Below are 17,410 nucleotides of genomic sequence, written 5' to 3'. Positions count from 1 at the left end.
GATATAAATTGTCAATCACACAGGTGCCTTTGTGACATTAGAAAGAACACTGGGTTGGAGGTCAAAAAATCTGGTTTTTAGGTCTCTGCCATCAACTATGATTGATAGTGATAATGATGAGGAGGAGGACAATAATAATACTATTTATCAAATACTAGGTGCCATGTCCTGTAAGACTGTATGTATTTAGTCTTTATAGACACTTTGCAAGCTAAGCAATGTTATTTCCCTTTTATAAATGAGCAATGAGAAACTTAGGGAGGTGAAGTGACTTACCCAGAAGTAAGGCCTGCTAGCTACCTGAAGCCAGGCTCAAAGCCAGCGCTAACTCAAAGCTCGTGTCCTTCTCACCATGCTGCCTGCTCAGCCACCCACTTTACCACTCTGTGCTCCAAGGGTAATGCTCAAAAGGGAGTCTTAACCCATGAAAACATAAAATGAACACCTGTCAAAGATTTCACTCAGCTCATTAAATAGCCAAGGAGCCAGAAAGATGCCCTGCCCAGTTCAAAGAGCACTTGTGGAGTGAGGGTGTTTATTTTTAGGGAGTAAGATTGCTGGGCGAGATACAAAACTGGTTAAATTATAACATTTGGGATTATCTGTTCAACTAGACAGAAACTTGTACTTCTACCAGAAAAAAAAAGGTCTGTAAGTTAGACTTTTAATCCACTATCTCTAATTCTAGGACCTTAAATCAAGAATAGAAGGGGGGCCCAGGCTGGTTTGGCTCAGTGGAGAGAGCATCGGCCTGCGGACTGAAGGATCCTGGGTTCGATTCCGGTCAAGGGCACATGCCGGGGTTGCAGGCTCCATCCCCAGTAGGGGGCGTGCAGGAGGCAGTGGATCAATAATTCTCTCTCATCACTGATGTTTCTATCTCTCTCCCTTTCTCTCTGAAATCAATAAAAAATATATACATTTTAAAATAAATAACTGTTTGTAAGGCAATGTTGGTTGGGCCCGTTCCAAAGGTCTGGCCCTATCCTAACAGTCCAAAGGTTCAAGACACGGAAGGCCGTTTCTCTGGAATGGTGGCTGCGACTCCATTTTGAAATGGCTCCCCTATGTCACCTTTGCCACACTTCCGCCTCCTGAGCTGGGGGCTCTGAGCAGCCCATGGGGAGCTGAGTAAAGGAAGGATCCTGGGTTTGATTCCGGTCAAGGGCACATGCCGGGGTTGCAGGCTCCATCCCCAGTAGGGGGCGTGCAGGAGGCAGTGGATCAATAATTCTCTCTCATCACTGATGTTTCTATCTCTCTCCCTTTCTCTCTGAAATCAATAAAAAATATATACATTTTAAAATAAATAACTGTTTGTAAGGCAATGTTGGTTGGGCCCGTTCCAAAGGTCTGGCCCTATCCTAACAGTCCAAAGGTTCAAGACACGGAAGGCCGTTTCTCTGGAATGGTGGCTGCGACTCCATTTTGAAATGGCTCCCCTATGTCACCTTTGCCACACTTCCGCCTCCTGAGCTGGGGGCTCTGAGCAGCCCATGGGGAGCTGAGTAAAGGAAACTTGGTGAACAGGTAAGAGCACCTTTTCACGCCACCAACCAGGCAAGCACTGGGACCTGTGACTCTGAGCCCAGCCTTCTTTCCAGGTCTCCACGGTGTGTGGTCCCTGTTCCCAGCACCTGATCCCACTGCTGTCACATCACATGGACTCTTCCAGCCCCAATTTCCCCTTCAGTGCAGGGGAGGTAACTGTGCACCTTCCTCCCAGGCGGTTGGGAGATGAAATGAGATAATGAATGTGCTGGAAACCTTGGTGATGCCCACACGGAAGGCATGCTCCTTACAGGGTTATGAAAGGGGGGTGACTCACTCCCATAGAAATTCCCTTTGTAACATTTCAGCTAAACCTTGAGGTACAGGCTTATGGGATCAGCAGAGTAAAGAGCAAAAATATTGGCCCAAGGACAGACCCCAAGGCCACTTACTAGTATGCTTTCTCGGAACCTTTATTATGTTGTTACAACCTGTGCTGTATTATCTGATGAGAGGCCCTTTTTCTTAAGTGACACTGACACCTTTGGGTGCCTCTCGCATGCACCCCTGCGGGGGCTGGGGACCTGCAAACAAGGTGTGTGTGGCCTTGGCTGGGACTCACCCGGAGCCCTTCGGTCCACAGGCTGACACTCTAACCACTGAACCAACCCGACAGGGCATGGCAGGCTAATGTTTAAGTTGGTAATTTCGTATGGTCCGCAAAGGATGTTACAAATATCCAAGTGGCCCTTGGCAGAAAAAAAGGCTCCCCACCCCTGTTCAGAGAATTTCTCTTGTGAACCCAGTAGACAGAAAGATTTTCAGTAAAAGTCAACTATATTGCTATTTTGTTGTTTCATTTTAACAGGAATTTAAAAAATACGTTATAACTTCATGGTCACTATTGTAAACCCAGTGAAGACTCGCACAGGACAGGGGTCCCCTGAGAGCCTGGCTCACCATTTGCTATGTTAGGTGCAGCGCAGAGAACAGGTCTTGAAACCTTGTAAACAACACATCGCGGTGGAATGGAAAGCTTGTTTTGTTTCTTCTGTTTAGCATGAATGTATTCAACAGCCTTTAAACCTCTCCGTGGTGGGCAGAATAATGGCTCCTCAAAGAAGTCCATAGGCCCCAACCTGCGACCATGTTAGATTACATGGCAAAGGCCAGCTCAGGCTGCTAGTCAGCTAACTTTATTTATTTATTTGTTTGTTTGTTTATTTCTTTATTTATATTTTTTGTTAATCCGCACCCGAGGATATTTTCCCATTGATTTTTTAGGGAGGATGGAAGAGAGAGGGAAAGACAGAGAGAAACATCGATGTGAGAGAAACACATCGATTGGTTGCCTCCTGCACGAGCCCCAACCAGGGCCCAGGCCAGGGAGGAGCCTGCAACCGAGGCACATGCCCTTGACCGGAATCGAACCCGGGACCCTTTGGTCTGCAGGCCGATGCTCTATCCATTGAGCAAAACTGGCCAAGGTGCTAGTCCACTAACTTTAAAATAAAAAGATATCGTGGATTATCCAGATGGGCCTAATGTAAGCACAGAGGTCCTTAAATGAGGAGGAGGGAGGCAGAAGAGAGAGAACAGAAGAGATGTCAGGGCAAAAAGGACTGGGCTTCATCTTCTTGGCTTTGAAGGTGGAGGAAGGGGGCCACCTCTGGAATCTGGGAATGGAGGCTTCCGGAAGGAAGGCACTGTACTGACACCTTGATCTTAGCACAGTGAGATCTTTCTGGATTTGTGATGTACAGAGCTGTAACATAATATGTTTGTGTTGTTTTAAGCCACTAACTCTGTGATAATTTGATCAGCAGCAATAGAAACCTAGAACACTTTTCTTAATGGGCATTGCTTACATTTTAAATTATTTTCTTTTTATATCTATAGTTTTCCTTCTTTTTGTTGCAGCCCTATCCATACATAATACTTAAAAACCTTTAATGAATCCTGCCTGTGAACTTGAGCAAGTTACTTAATTCTTTGGAGCCTCGATTTCTATAACTTGAGGTTAATAATAACATCTGCTGACGTTGTTGTAGTATTAGAGATAATATTTTCTCTTACATTTTTAAATTTGAAAAAATATTGCAATTCTAGTTCATATTCAACATTATTTTGTGTTTGTTTCAGGTGCACAGCCCAGTGGTTAGACAATCATATCCTTTACCAAATGGTCCCCCTGATATTCCCAGGACCCACAGGTGCCCTGAGATAATGTGTTAGAGCACCTGGTATAGAGAAGCTTGTTTTGTTTCTACAAATTATTGTTAATATAATATAAATATTGAATGCTCTTCATTGGAGACCACAGTTTGGAAGCTGGAAAGAGAAGAAAGCTTGCTTCTCATGATTGTGGCAGGCCCGAAAATGGGTTTAGAAGAATTTTCATGTTTTTTGGGTTTTTTTTTACCACTTATCCAAGATTAGTTTTCAGTTCATGATCAGAGTCCAGATGTTATTTCTTAATTTTTTGATGTGCGCTACATTTCTAAGTCAGGTAAGGCTGCTAGAATAAAGTGCCATAGACTAGGAGGCTTATACACAATAGCAATTTATTTCACATAGTTCTGGAGGCTGGGAAGTTCAAGATGGAGGTGCTGGAAAATTTGATGTCTGGTAAGAGCCGGTCCTCATTGACGATCCTCTTCATACTGTAACCTCGTACGAAAGAAGAAACTCTCCAGTGTCTCTTTCACCAGGGCACTAATTTCATTCACGAGGGCTCCACCCTCATGACCTATTCATTTCCCAAAATCCCGCCTCCAAATACCATCACACTGGGGATTAGGTTTCAGCACATGAATTTGGCGTGGGTGGGTGGACACAAACATTCTGTCTTCGCCACTGCGGACAGGGAATCTGTTTGTCTGTGTGAGCCCAGCACCAGGCCCTTTAGAGGGACTTTTTTTGTGGTGAACGGGGAAATGTGTTTCTCCTTTGTATGTTTATGAAACAACCTGGTTACTTGGCCTGGAAAGAAGAGACCTTCCCTTAGTTTTCTCTGTAACTAGCCTTACGTGAGGATTTAGAGCCAGGCAGCCAGAAATTTCTTCCAGAGGCTGTCATCACCGTTGAAAATTTAGGATTTGAATCCTACATGATGAAAGTAGATAAAATGCTAGACATCACCTCCAACCCCTTTAAAAAAGCTGGGACGACTCAAATTCAGAGAGTTGGTAGTTGAGACAGACTTTTAGACTTTTTTAGACCCAATGATTTGTATGGGGGTGGGGAGACGGTCTTTTCCAAAGGAAGGGATAAATCTTGTGTCTGCAGTTTGGCTTTGGGCAGAGGCGACTCTTCCTGTTCTGCCCTCCCAGTGTGATGCTGAGTGATGTGCTCCGGACGCCTTTTGTGGGGCACTGTTGGGTGAATGAGGCATTTGACAAGCAGGGGAATTATCGCTGGGAACTCTACTCAATAGGAAGCCATTACCAAGGCTCAAATGCCAAAAAGGAAACTTGTTAATTCAACTTCCCTTGAAAGCTAATAACTTGTAATAATCATTCCATGGGTTACCTTGTCCTGCTGGGTCCCAGCTGTGGACTTCTCTCGGATCAAAGTTACCCTCATGGGCAGGCCTGTGGTTCAACAGGCTCTTTAATCTCTGCCTCCATGAAGCTGTCATCCTGGCTCAAGAGATTGAATTGGCATCTATAACTCCCTGACTTTTTTCACACAGGAATGCAATTTGAAGAAACATTTTGCTTTGAAGTAATGACAGAGTCACAGAAAGTTGCAAAGATAGTACAGTTAGAATTTACATAAATATAGTATAATATCAAAACAAGGAAATTAAGTTGTATAAGTGCATACAGATATGTCATTTTTAATTTAAAAATTTTACAATTGTAGTAAAATACATGTAATATTTACCACTGTAACCATTTTTAAGTGTACAGTTCAGTAGTTATAAATACATTCACCAATCGCCAGAACTCTTTTTCTCTTGCAAATCTGAACCTCTTTACCCATTAAACACTAACTCCCCATTTTCTGCTCCCCCAGCCCCTGGCAACCACCCTTGTACTTTCTGTTTTTATGAATTTGACTATTCTAGATACCTGGTATAAACAGAATCATACAGCATATGTGTTTTTGTGACTGGCTTGTTTCACTTAGCACAATGTCTTCAAGGCTCATCCATTTTGTAACATGTATCAGAATATCTTTCCTTTTTAAGGCAGAATAATATTCCATTGCAGATACCAGTATGTGCCACATTTTGTTTATCCAGTTTTCTGTCACTGGATAGAAGAGTTTATTCCCGCCTTTTGGTTATTGTGAATAATGCTGCTGTGAACATGGGTGCTCTACTATCTTTTTGAGATCCTAATTTTAATTATTTTGGGTATTTTTAGGAGCTGAATTGTGTCCTCCCCTGCCCCCCCCCAAATCATATGTTGAAGTTCTTACTCCAAGTATCTCAGAATATGACTGTATTTGAAGATAGTCTTTAAAAAGGTGATTACGTTAAAATGAGGTCTTTAGAGTGGGCCCTAATCCAATCTGATTGGTTTCCTTATAAAAAGAGGAAATTTGGACACTGAGAGACACCATGGGTACATGCAGGCCCAGAGCACACACAGGCACAACCAGGTGAGGAGGCAGCTAGAGGGTGACCATCTGCAAGCCAAGGAGAGAACAAACCGAGCCCACCAGCGCCTCGATGCTGGCCTCCTGGCGAAGACCTATGAGGAAATAACTTTCTGTTGTTTCAGACACTCAGTCTGTGGCAGTGGTTCTCAACCTTCCTAATGCCGCGACCCTTTAATACAGTTCCTCATGTTGTGGTGACCCCCAATTTCATTGTTACAAATTGAACATAATTAAAGCACAGTGATTCATCACAAAAACAATATGTAATTATATATGTGTTTTCCGATGGTCTTAGGCGACCCCTGTGAAAGGGTCGTTCGACCCCCCAAAGTGGTCGCAACCCACAGGTTGAGAACCGCTGGTCTGTGGTATATTGTTATGGCGGCCCTAGCAAACATATACAGGTATATATCCAGAGGTGAAATTGCTGAGTCATATGGTAATTTAATTTTTAATTTTTTTGGTTCTAATACAACACTAGCTTTAGGCATTTTCACCAGTTCAACTGAACTGTGGAACAACATCTTTTTCACTGAACAAAATAAAAACGTTTGGAATGTTCCATTAACTATTACTATGTTTGGCAAAATTGTGAGGAATTTAGAAAATGACCTTGAACTCCCAGTCTGGTACTATAAATGTGAGCATTGCTGATTGGAAAAGCCACGCTGAGACCCTCCTGCCCTGCCATCATCCTGCTAAGCAAGTCCAGGCAGAGGCTGCTCCTGGTAGGTGCCTGCATACCCAGGTACCACTCAGGAGCAAATGAACGAAACGTAAAGGCTGGTGCAGACCTGTGTTGGTGACACAGCAGTGGCATTTAAAGGGATGGCTGAGAACCAGTCTTGACTTTTTTTTTTTAACATTTTGGTATTCTGATGACTCAAAGTTTGGCATATTGCTTTCTTTGAAACTGCCTCTCAAAACATGTCTTCCTCCACCTCTTTATAAGAAACTAGAGGCCCGGTGCACGAATTCATGCATGGGTGGGGTCCCTCAGCCTGGCTGGCGATCTAGGCTTATTGGGGGGCCGGTCAGTGGGGGGTGGGACCCCAGGAGGTTGGTTGGCTCCCCAATCAGGGCCAATGTGGGGGCCAGCTGGCTGGGAGGAGGAGCCATGGGAGGTTGGCCAACGGGGGAGGCAGGGGCTGCGGGAGGTTGGCTGGGGAGAAGAGGGGTGCGGGAGGAGAAGGGCCGGTCAGTGGGGGGTGGGACCCCAGGAGGTTGGAGGCTGCGGGAGGTTGGCTGGGGAGAAGAGGGGTGCAGGGAGGAGAAGGGGTTGTGGGAGGTTGGCCAACGGGGGAGGCAGGGGCTGCGGGAGGTTGGCAGGGGAGAAGAAGGGTGGGGGGAGGAGAAGGGGTTATGGGAGGTTGGCCAACCAAGGGGGAGAGGCTGAAGGAGGATGGCTGTGGGAGCACATTGACCACTAGGGGCAGCTCCTGCATTGAGTGTCTGCCCCCTGGTGGTCAGTGCACCTCATAGCGACTGGTTGACTGGTCGTTCCAGTCGTTCAGTCTTAATGGTCGCTTAGGCATATATATATTTTAGAGACTTAGAGGCCAAGGCTGATACATCGGCCACTTACAACGCCCATGAAGACTGAAAGCAGGCTACATTGTTTTATTGGAACTGTTTTATTGGAACTGTTTTATTGGAACTGCCATCACCAGTAACAGACAGCAAATATCTCTTGAAAAATCTTGAGTTTCCTGCTGTCTTTATGAACTACAGCTTTACTCAAACAATTTAAACAAATGGAAAACTGAAGCCAACTTTCTAAGTCTTTTACTATAAATAAGTTCAAAATTCAGGAAAAGGTCCTGGGTTCTGGCACTTGATTTGAAAAGTTTCTACATCATTATTACACAAAAGAGAGCTGGAAATGTAGTCAGAATAAGTAAGTACTCACTCTCCTTTACAGCCTATTGGAAGTCTCTTGCTAGAGATAAAAATATTAATTTTGTGGACAGGTCATTAGGACACATTATACACCAAAAACAAAACCTTTATATAGTTTATTTAAAATTTATTGAGTGTCCTGTGCTCTTACAAATTTAACATTCTTGTACACAACACTCACCAAAGAGGCACAATTCTTATTTTGAGGTGGCACATTTACACAATCCTTTTCTGCAAATAATTTCTCTTTTATTAGAAGGAAATTCCAAGCTATTTTTCTGTAGAAAGTTGCTTGAAATTCTGTTCGTAATATAAGGTAAAATTGAATTTTCCTATCTCAAAATGACCATATGCAAACGAACAGTACATGACTACTGCCTTTGCCTTTATACCTTCCATTATAAGCAGAGCAATTTCACAGTGGAAGTTTTTCAAATAGAAAATTTAAAAATATATTTTTTCAGGGAAGAAACTGACTTGCATATAGAAGTTGCTGCTACACCTTGTTATGAAATCGCCGGCCAGGTGATCAGGAGCGCACTTTGCCCGGAAGTTCCCTGCCTGCGACCACCAGCCAGGACCCCAACCGCTCACTTGAGAGCTCTTCTTAGAGTCACAGACCGGGTGTCAGAGGGGCTGGAAGGCGGGGCAGGGGAGGCTGACCCCGGCTTTGAAGCGTACACTTCAGTTATCTGGACCGGTTAGGGTGCCTCCAGGAACACACTTTTACAGTCTCTGGCTCAACACAATCTCATATTTAGGTTTCAAAGTTCTGTCCTCCTACTCTTCCCCTCCATATACAGCACTGGCATCCGGACAGAAGTCAAAAAGTGACAGGAAGCCACACGTGGCAAAGTCCCTGAGCTCTAGTTTTCTTGAACTAAACTTTCTTTCCCACGACTGGTTGTCACTATGAGAAAAAACAAACAAAAGACTGAGGTTAGCCAGCTGGTGTGGCTCAGTGGTTGAGCATCGACCTATGAACCAGGAGGTCACAGTCAGGGCACATGCTGGGCTGCGCTCCATCCGCAGCAGGAGGCGTGCAGGAGGCAGCCCACGAATGATTCTCTCTCATCACTGATGTTTCTGTCTCTCCCTCTCCCTTCCTCCCTGAAATCAATACAAATATATTTTTAAAAAAATATAAAAGAAGAAGACTGAAGTTGGAGCAGGGAGGAGGGTGCGAGTGGGTGGTTAGGCCAGTGTTCATTCAAATTGTCTGGGGGCCCAGGGCTTATTAAAATGCAGCTTCTTGGCCCACACCCCAGATCTAAGGACTCAGAATCGGTGGAGGGAGGCTGAGGAATCAACCTGCCTGGGAACAAACTTCAAAGACCATAACCTGGGCCCCCGGGCTCACCGGCGCAGCCCAGGCGCCTCTGCTGGCCCCACCTGGAGGAGCTACTTCTTCCCTGTGTTTCATGTCTCTTCCCCTCACTCCTGCCTTTCCTCTCCATCAGCACTCGGGGTCAGTCATGCTGGATGCTACAGTCCCTGGCAGTTTTCTACTTTGGAGGAACAGGCTTTTCCGCTTCTTTTCCAAAACTGGAGGTCGGAGCTCTGTTTCCAGGTAGGAAGTGAGGGCCGGGCAGAGACGGGGCAGCAGCCTTCTGAGCACCGGGACTTTCAGGTGTTTGTGACACAAAAGGGGGGCTTGGGAGGCAAATGAGAAACAACTCAGTACAGACTACTCCCCTCATCAGCGTCACAAAATGGCATCGTTTCCCAGAGAAGAACACTGCCCAGGCTGCCTCAGCGCTGCCAGCGGGTCAGTCCCACCCTCCTGTTGAGCCTCGGACAGAGGGGAGTGAATTCCTTAACTTACGTGGCCATTTCGAGGTGAAAAACGGCCATTGTTTACTGAGTATTTCAAACCTAAAGTAGTCAGCGGGCTCTCAGAACTAGAACTTAACATTCTCTTTCTCTTGTAACGTGTGCCCATGTGATGGTGGGTATCGGGGTAGTGGCCAGGGAGGAATTTGGAGGCATACATCTACCCACATGCCCACACCTTCTAGAAAAAAACCCATATGCAGTAAATACAAAAAAAAAAAATGCAGATTTTAATAAGTGAAAAAAGCAGATCCGTGATTGCCTGGGCTGGAGATTGGAGAGGGGCAGGAGAGAGGGATGATAGAGGGGGGATTGTTTGCTGGTGATGATAATTCACTGTTGTGATTGTGGTGACAGTGTCTCAAACTATCAAATTGTATAGCTCAGATACGTCAAGCTTACTGTATGTTAGTCACACCTCAATAAAGCTTTGAAAATAAGCCTGAAATGACTTAAAAGGTTTCTAGCAACTACATTATTTCCCAAGGAAATAACTGAGTGAGGATAAGTAAGGGGAGTTGGTGCCTAAGATGAAAAAAGTAGCAATTTTAGCATTATTCTCTCTTTCACAGTATTAAGTTGCTGCTTGCTCTATTAACTAAAGAAACAGATGTAACTCAAATAGCATTATATCTGTTTTCTGAAAACTCCATATTATTCCCTCTGCAGTTGCCCTAATGTACTGTATGTAGAAGGAAAGCATGATAGGAAATAGAGATTTTGCAGAAAATGGACATTCTTGTTTTATGTCTTTTCCTACCCACCTGGAGATACTGAGGACATTAATACCATGTAATTATGGGGTAATTTTCAATCCATGAGCATTTAATAGTGTCCCACAGGAGGCTACATGCAGTGGTTCTGATACTGATATTTCACCCTGACACTGGACACATTGCTGACTGTTACAATCACTCAGTGGCACAGGGCAGAGAATGGCCCTATGCTTCCCTGCCCCTCACTAGGTTAGGACCAGAAGGAAGGAGAAAACCCACCAATTCGTAGTTGTTTGGAAAACAAAAGGATGCATTTGCTTCACAGGTAACTGCCACCTGTAAGCTGTCTTAACCATGGGGCTTCATTGGCTTAAGATGTTGGGCGTTCTGGTTATCACAACAATTTTTAAAGAATTAATTCTTCTTCAGACCTCATTTTGGAAGAATTAAAACTAACTCTTTCTTAAACAATTTGCCATTTTCTGTAATAGGAAAGGCTGAGACAAGGCCTTAAAATTCCGTCACAAAGGTATATTATTACAATTACGTATTAAAGTCAGGTTTAACACAGAGATTCATACAATGTACAGTTTAAATGTATCAATTTTACAAAAGAAATTAAATTAAAATTTACAGGATCTAATCCTGGTTTGATTATTCTAAATGAATGGGAAGCTTTGGAAATAAACACCAAAAGAAATCCAAAGGAAAGCACTTTAGTCTTAGCTCCCATGACATTTTTTCCATCTTTTCCCCCAAAGAACATTCCCAGAGCACAAAATAGATTCGTAATTGTTTAATTAGATACATTTTATACATCCTGACATAATGGCTGCCATAGAAATAAACCAAGATTTTGTACACAAACGCTGTATTCACTGTGCCACAGCCATCATGGACCACTTGAGCCGAGTGCAAACATGTTTACACCCTCTGGTGTGTGCGGAGCTCTGCTCCCATTGACACCTCATTATCTAGGATGACAGATAACAAGATTAGACAAGATGGGTAATTAAAGTCCATAAGGTAATAACAAAAATGCACATTAGATGATGACGATAAACACTTCTCCAGCCACAGCGTAACCAGAACTAAGCAAAATAGTTTTATCAGTTTCCCCGCTAACCCTGCCCACCAGGGCTTCTTAGGGCGGGATCTAATGAGTGTCTGGAAGGCATGGGGTCAGAATAATGAAGAGCAAAGGTTTGGAAAATGACAACTTGGCATCTCTCGTATTGAAACAAATCCCATTGGTTTATCTTACCCAGAAAATACATTTGGTAGGTTTTTTTTTTTTGGTCACATATAATTGATATAATTTGTTACATAAAATTGATATGTAATATTAAAAGGTATCTCACGTGAGGTTTATTTTTGCAATTGCCTGGAAAGTATGGAGTATTTTATTTTATTTTTCATTTTAAAATTTTTTTGTTAATCCTCACCCGAGGATATTTTTCCATTGATTTTTTTTAGAGAGAGTGGAAAGGAGGGGGAGAGACACAGAGAGAGAAACAGCGATGCGAGAGACACATCGATGGGGGGATTTTAGAGTAACCCATGAAATACAATGACTTAAAAAAACAGTAAAATGACAGCAAACTCTGAGGGTAAATTGTACCCTGGTGGCAGCATACAGAAGCAAAATAATTAGTCTGTCTGTGCGGGTGTGTGCCGTTGCTCTGTGCTGTCCAGTCACGTCCAAGGAGCCATCGTCACTTCGTCTGGCTTTCCTTAATGACCAGCTCAGACATGAAGGAGCTGATGAATACCTCACAGGGAGCTGTAAAGGCATATTGAGTCCTCCTCTATCCTCTATTGCTTTAGGGAGAAACAAATAAGAAAAGTACCCTGGACATAAAAAGACCTATGTAAAATTCTAAAAAATAAATCAGGTTTCATCTAATACTTAGTCTATCCTTTTTTCTGCTTAGTCTCAAAAGCCCCCAATTTTTGCAGTTGAAAATTCCAACTAGAATAAGTCTCCCAATTCTATAAGCCACTCTATCCATCAGAAGTAAAAATGAAGTGGGGGATAAAGCCATTCCATTCTGAATATTTGAGGGGGAGGTTTGTGAAGCTGGTATTATAGGAGTATTACCTAAACTTCAATTGACCACTTGTATTGGAAGTCTAATCAAGAAGCCTGAATCTCGAGAGATTCTAAATTGGAGATATTATAAAATATGATTTTAATTAACTTGACATTCTTCTCATTCTCAGTTTAAAATCCTCATCAGAGTTTCAGGTGAGCTCTGACCAACACTCACTTACCTGATTTGTGGCTGGAACTTACTAATACAGGTCCTCTCCACTAGTTATTCTTTTTCTCAATTACAACCCAAACAGTAGTTGCTTCCCTGAGGGTGCTGGGTCCTCTCCCAGCTGTCTGGCTGATAAATCCCTTGGTAACTGATGGGGAGAGCAGGACTCAATGTATCTTTATACCCCCACCTTCTGACTTACCTACTTGGAACACCTCTACTTTGTAAAATTCTGTCCTTATCTTTAGGTGAAACAGTTTGAGACGGTTCATGGAAACACTAGTAAGTACAGACCGGAACCACTTGAGATGGTATTTAAAGCTTTACCAACGGGGAACAGCAGACTTTATGAGGAAGTTATAGAATTCTGATTAAATTCTAATGAAAATTATAGGCATGTATCTCAGGATGCAGATAAAAGGGAGTCAAGAAAAGCAATCGATAACAAGGGGACATTTTACTACCACCAAGCAAGCCACCTATGAATTTAAAATGTGACTCGAAGGCATTGAGAAACCTAGGGAGGGCGTTGCTTAAGTGGAACAGTTAGACCTGGCAATGGGATTTACTTGAGGGTGAAGTTTCATTCTAGAGCAATGCATACTGTATGCACAATGCAGGGCCCAGATCAAAGGAGGGATATTTTAAATGTTGCTCCACTTAGTAGAAACTTCAGAGCTTGCCATATGCTCTCATAAGCAGTTCAGATTTGATAGTGGATTAGCTGTTATTAGGAAAGCTTTGCTGAGAAATAATACTAAAATCAACACCTTTTAACAAAATGCAAAATGCCAGTAACCTCGTTACCAGAGTTTAAAATAACACTTAAAACCTTATGGTCAGAATCTAGAATAAAAAACCTAACTAGGAATTAAATATATGTCATTTTATAACTAATGTCTAGGGAGAATTTTTAAAAAAACATACAAGCATTTATATAGTCATCTACGTGCAGAAACTCAGGAATATGGATGCAAGTTTCCTACAAAACCCTTTGTATACTGGAGGGAAGAACAAATACTGAAGTATGCAAAACACATTTCTGTCCCCCTCCCTTAAACTCTTTAGCTTAAGTTTTATATCTCTGCCAATAGCAAGGGAAATGCTTAATATATAGCCATGTATCATACAGAATCACTTGATGAAAATGTAAAATATGATTTGCATAGAACTCATTTAAACAATGCAAATAAGCTACTAGCATTCTTGCTTCTGTTCCCAGTGGGATTTCCACTGGTGCCACTGGGCTGGGCTTAGGATAGTAATGCGTATTATTACATTGTGCTTCACTCAACAATTATAGTGCTCCTAAGCCCAACCAGAAATGCCATCTGCTTATTGTTATTTCTTTCCACGGCTTTAACACGGATGCCAAGTGTTCAAATCAAACACAGATATTGCCAAAAACAGGGCACACTGTGAGGTTAGGTACAAGGGGGATGGTTTATTATCTGGACGCAGGACAGGAGCTTGACAAGCAATGTGACTACAGAAATCGACCTGGCACACCGTTTCCTTCTTGCCCTGCAGACATACGATACAGTAACCGACACATCAAAGTAAAGCACATGTTGTTTACTTTTTTTTTCATCCACTGAAGTTACACTCATAATTGTTCTGGTCCCAGAAAGTGAATCATGCCATGATTCAAAAGGTCTGTCCTCCACATAAACCTATGAGCACACGTTAAAAAAATGATTTATTGTACATCTTTGCATTTCTTAAGGCATGAACAATGGCGTACAGATGGGACAGGTTCTGAGAAGCATCACGTCTTCATGGACAAGGCCAGCACGGGTACACCACATCGGACGACACACTCCAGTCTGAGCCCAGGAGCTCCTCTGATGAGGGGATGGCGCTTCCAAACGCGTGGTTTATGTCACGTTGCTTTAAACTCTCCGGATCGGCTTTAAGCACCGGTTACAGTGTGTTTTTCTTTATAAACTCATCAGACTTTGGATTTTTACATTCTGCTCCTTTAATTCTTCTTTCCGAGGAGGGTGTGGATTTTTTTTTTTATTTTATTTTTTAAGGAATATGGTTGCAGCAAAACAGAAAGGATCCAAACGTGGTTAGGGGCCTTGTCTAATGCACTTCTGAAAGTCCATTATAAAGATGAATAGAAAAGCAAATGGCCGGCGTTCGGTCGACCCAGAAACCACGCGGAGCTCTAAGAAACATAATTGTGCATAGTTAGTAATTCATTCAGAGCGTGATATGTTGGCTAGCTCTACATGCCCAGGTTACCAGAGAACAGGGCTGTCTACTTTGCTAAACCCAGGGTCCTTTCGCAGCTCCCAGTAGGTGTCGTTAGAAACCCAGGCTTCTCTTTGATTGGCATCAACCACTTTCCTGTGAAAACAGAAAAATCAACATTAGACACAAGTCACACCAAGGTGACCAGATTGTCGGCCCCTGCCCTGCAGATAAGATGGATAAGCAGTCCTGGGTAACCATTCGCAGTTCTTGGTAAGCCAGCTAGTGTCCTATCTGCTTGCGGATGACTTGACTATTTTGGACCGGAAATGAACTATTTCTGTTGTTAAACATTTGAAATGGAGGTGGGTAGGGTCATTGGGAGAGGGGCTGAGGGCAGGAAAAAAATCCTCTCCAGGCAGAGCTAGAAAGTGAAGTGCCCCAAGCAAAGTATGTACAATAGGTAACTAAGAGCTTCAGGCCTCAGACCCACAAGACAGTCTGTGCCTCACTCATGGGAAAGTACCAACCTCAGCAGCTAAGCTCTCTGCAGGGCCTGACACCTAAGGGCGAGGCTGCGTTCCTCCCCAGGGCAGCCAAGAGCAGCTGCTCTAAGGGAGATGAGGTTATTCGGAGCTGATCTGTCCTGGCTCCAGAGGGCAGCAGATGGGCCTGGAAACTACAGTTTAATCTGTGATGTAGACATAGTCCTGCAAATAATCCTGTAATAACCACCCACGATCACGCCACAGAGGGAACAAATCTGAATGGACATAAGCCCCCCGTGCCAGAGATAAAATGAAAGATATATGCAGCCAGGATGACCTGTGGGCAGAGGGGTCCCATCCTGTCTCTGAGTGGGAACAAGTTTCCACCATCTGAAAGGCTGGAGTGGAAGGACAAAGAACGCTCTGGGCTGGGGGAGACCCTCACTCCTTTTTGCTGCTCATGAAAAGAAAAGAGCTGTGGAGAAAAAATTACTTTCGGAGAGAGAAATAGAAACATCAATGATGAGAGAATCATTGACTGGCTGCCTCCTACACATCCCACACTGGCTGGGCCCACAACCTGGGCCTGTGCCCTGACAGGGAATCGAACCAGTGACCTCTTGGTTCCTGGGTCGATGTTCAGCTGCTGAGCCACACTGGCTAGGCAAACAAATTACTTCTATGCTTACAAAAGGTTTTCCCAAGTGCAAAATCTGATCCTGATCCAGTATTTTCTCTGCCAAGGCCATTTACTGAAATCGGTTTAATTTTTCCACCTTTCGGTTCCCTGGACATTAAACTATCCTCCGTTGTCTCTTCAGCTGGAGTTTTCCATTGCTTGTGGAAACCATTTGCACAACACGAACTTGTTAGGCTCAGGAACTGACTTACTTAAAGAATTTTGGTATATGTTCAAGGTTGTTTTCTTCCATGTAGCGCCTTCGCGATCTCTGCAGTTCCTCCACCCTTTGCTTTTCGGCTGCTGCAGCTTCCAGATTTCCTTCTTCCAAAAATCTAAGCAGAGAGCAGTTCACCTTTTAATAGATCATCCTCTCTTCTGATAAAAAATGATCTCATTTGCATGAAATTACATTCTGGCTCCTGTGAACAGTGACACTGGGACAGAGCACCCCCTCGCCCTGCTCCAGCCCACACCACCCCTGCCTGCCATCAGTGAGCACACTTCCTGTGTGTGTGGATGGAATTCGCACGGGCAGCACACGGGAGGAGTGAGAGGGGAACGGTTCGGGCGTGAACACTTCTCTGTGCTGTCTAGGGTTCTACGGCGTGAGGTCTCCACGAGTTAGAACAGTGTGGAGTCCCAGGGGGTGCTCCGTTCCCATATGATCAAAAAGCACTTGTTAAAGGCCACAGGATGGCGGGTGGAAACTGGCTGCTCTCCATCTACTTTTAGAACAGATTGAGAAGGAAGGAGTTTTCTCCTGTTTTATGGGAGAGAGTAAAACTGATGAAAAAAAGAAAAGGGAACAGTTGGGGAAGATTACAAAAAGGCCACACAAAGGAAATGTATTATAAGTGAAATTCAGAAAGGAAATACAGAAATAGAATTAATAAAGAAAAAGCAGACCCCATGGCGATTTGCAAATATTTAAATTCCAAAATGAGAGAAAAGACCAGGGACACAGTATGATACACATCATAGAAGATGCTTACATGTGAATGTCAAACAGTGAGACTGCGTGCTCTGGAGTAGGGGGAGGAATACAGGAGAACTGAGTAGCAGAACATTTCAATACTGGGAACATTTTGGCAGAAGACAAATAAAACCACAAATACACTGAAAATGATCTTGGATGGAATTTGTATGACAAGGTTTTGGAAAAAAGTAAAATTAATTCTGTAAGAATGGGCAACACAAATACAGAACTATCTATACGAATAAAAGGGT

At 43.4% G+C, this 17,410-nt stretch overlaps 1 protein-coding gene across 10 annotated transcripts in view; it reads right to left on the bottom strand.

Moving 5' to 3' along the window:
- Positions 1 to 14,238: 14,238 nt before the first annotated feature.
- OSBPL6 (oxysterol binding protein-like 6) overlaps positions 14,239 to 17,410 on the bottom strand; it is a 173,492-nt gene continuing 170,320 nt past the window's right edge. For all 10 annotated transcript variants that reach the window (XM_005857627.2, XM_014546283.1, XM_014546308.1 and 7 more), the window contains 2 exons: positions 16,393 to 16,515; positions 14,239 to 15,169 (listed from right to left, as the gene is read on the bottom strand). In XM_005857627.2, coding sequence (XP_005857689.1) covers positions 15,061 to 15,169; positions 16,393 to 16,515 — 232 coding nt within the window. In that variant the 3' untranslated portion in view covers positions 14,239 to 15,060. The remainder of the gene's footprint in view (positions 15,170 to 16,392; positions 16,516 to 17,410) is intronic.

Source organism: Myotis brandtii, unplaced genomic scaffold (genome assembly GCF_000412655.1).
Source record: "Myotis brandtii unplaced genomic scaffold, ASM41265v1 scaffold112, whole genome shotgun sequence".
NCBI lineage: Eukaryota > Metazoa > Chordata > Mammalia > Chiroptera > Vespertilionidae > Myotis > Myotis brandtii.
This window is presented reverse-complemented; position numbering and strand designations above follow the sequence as displayed.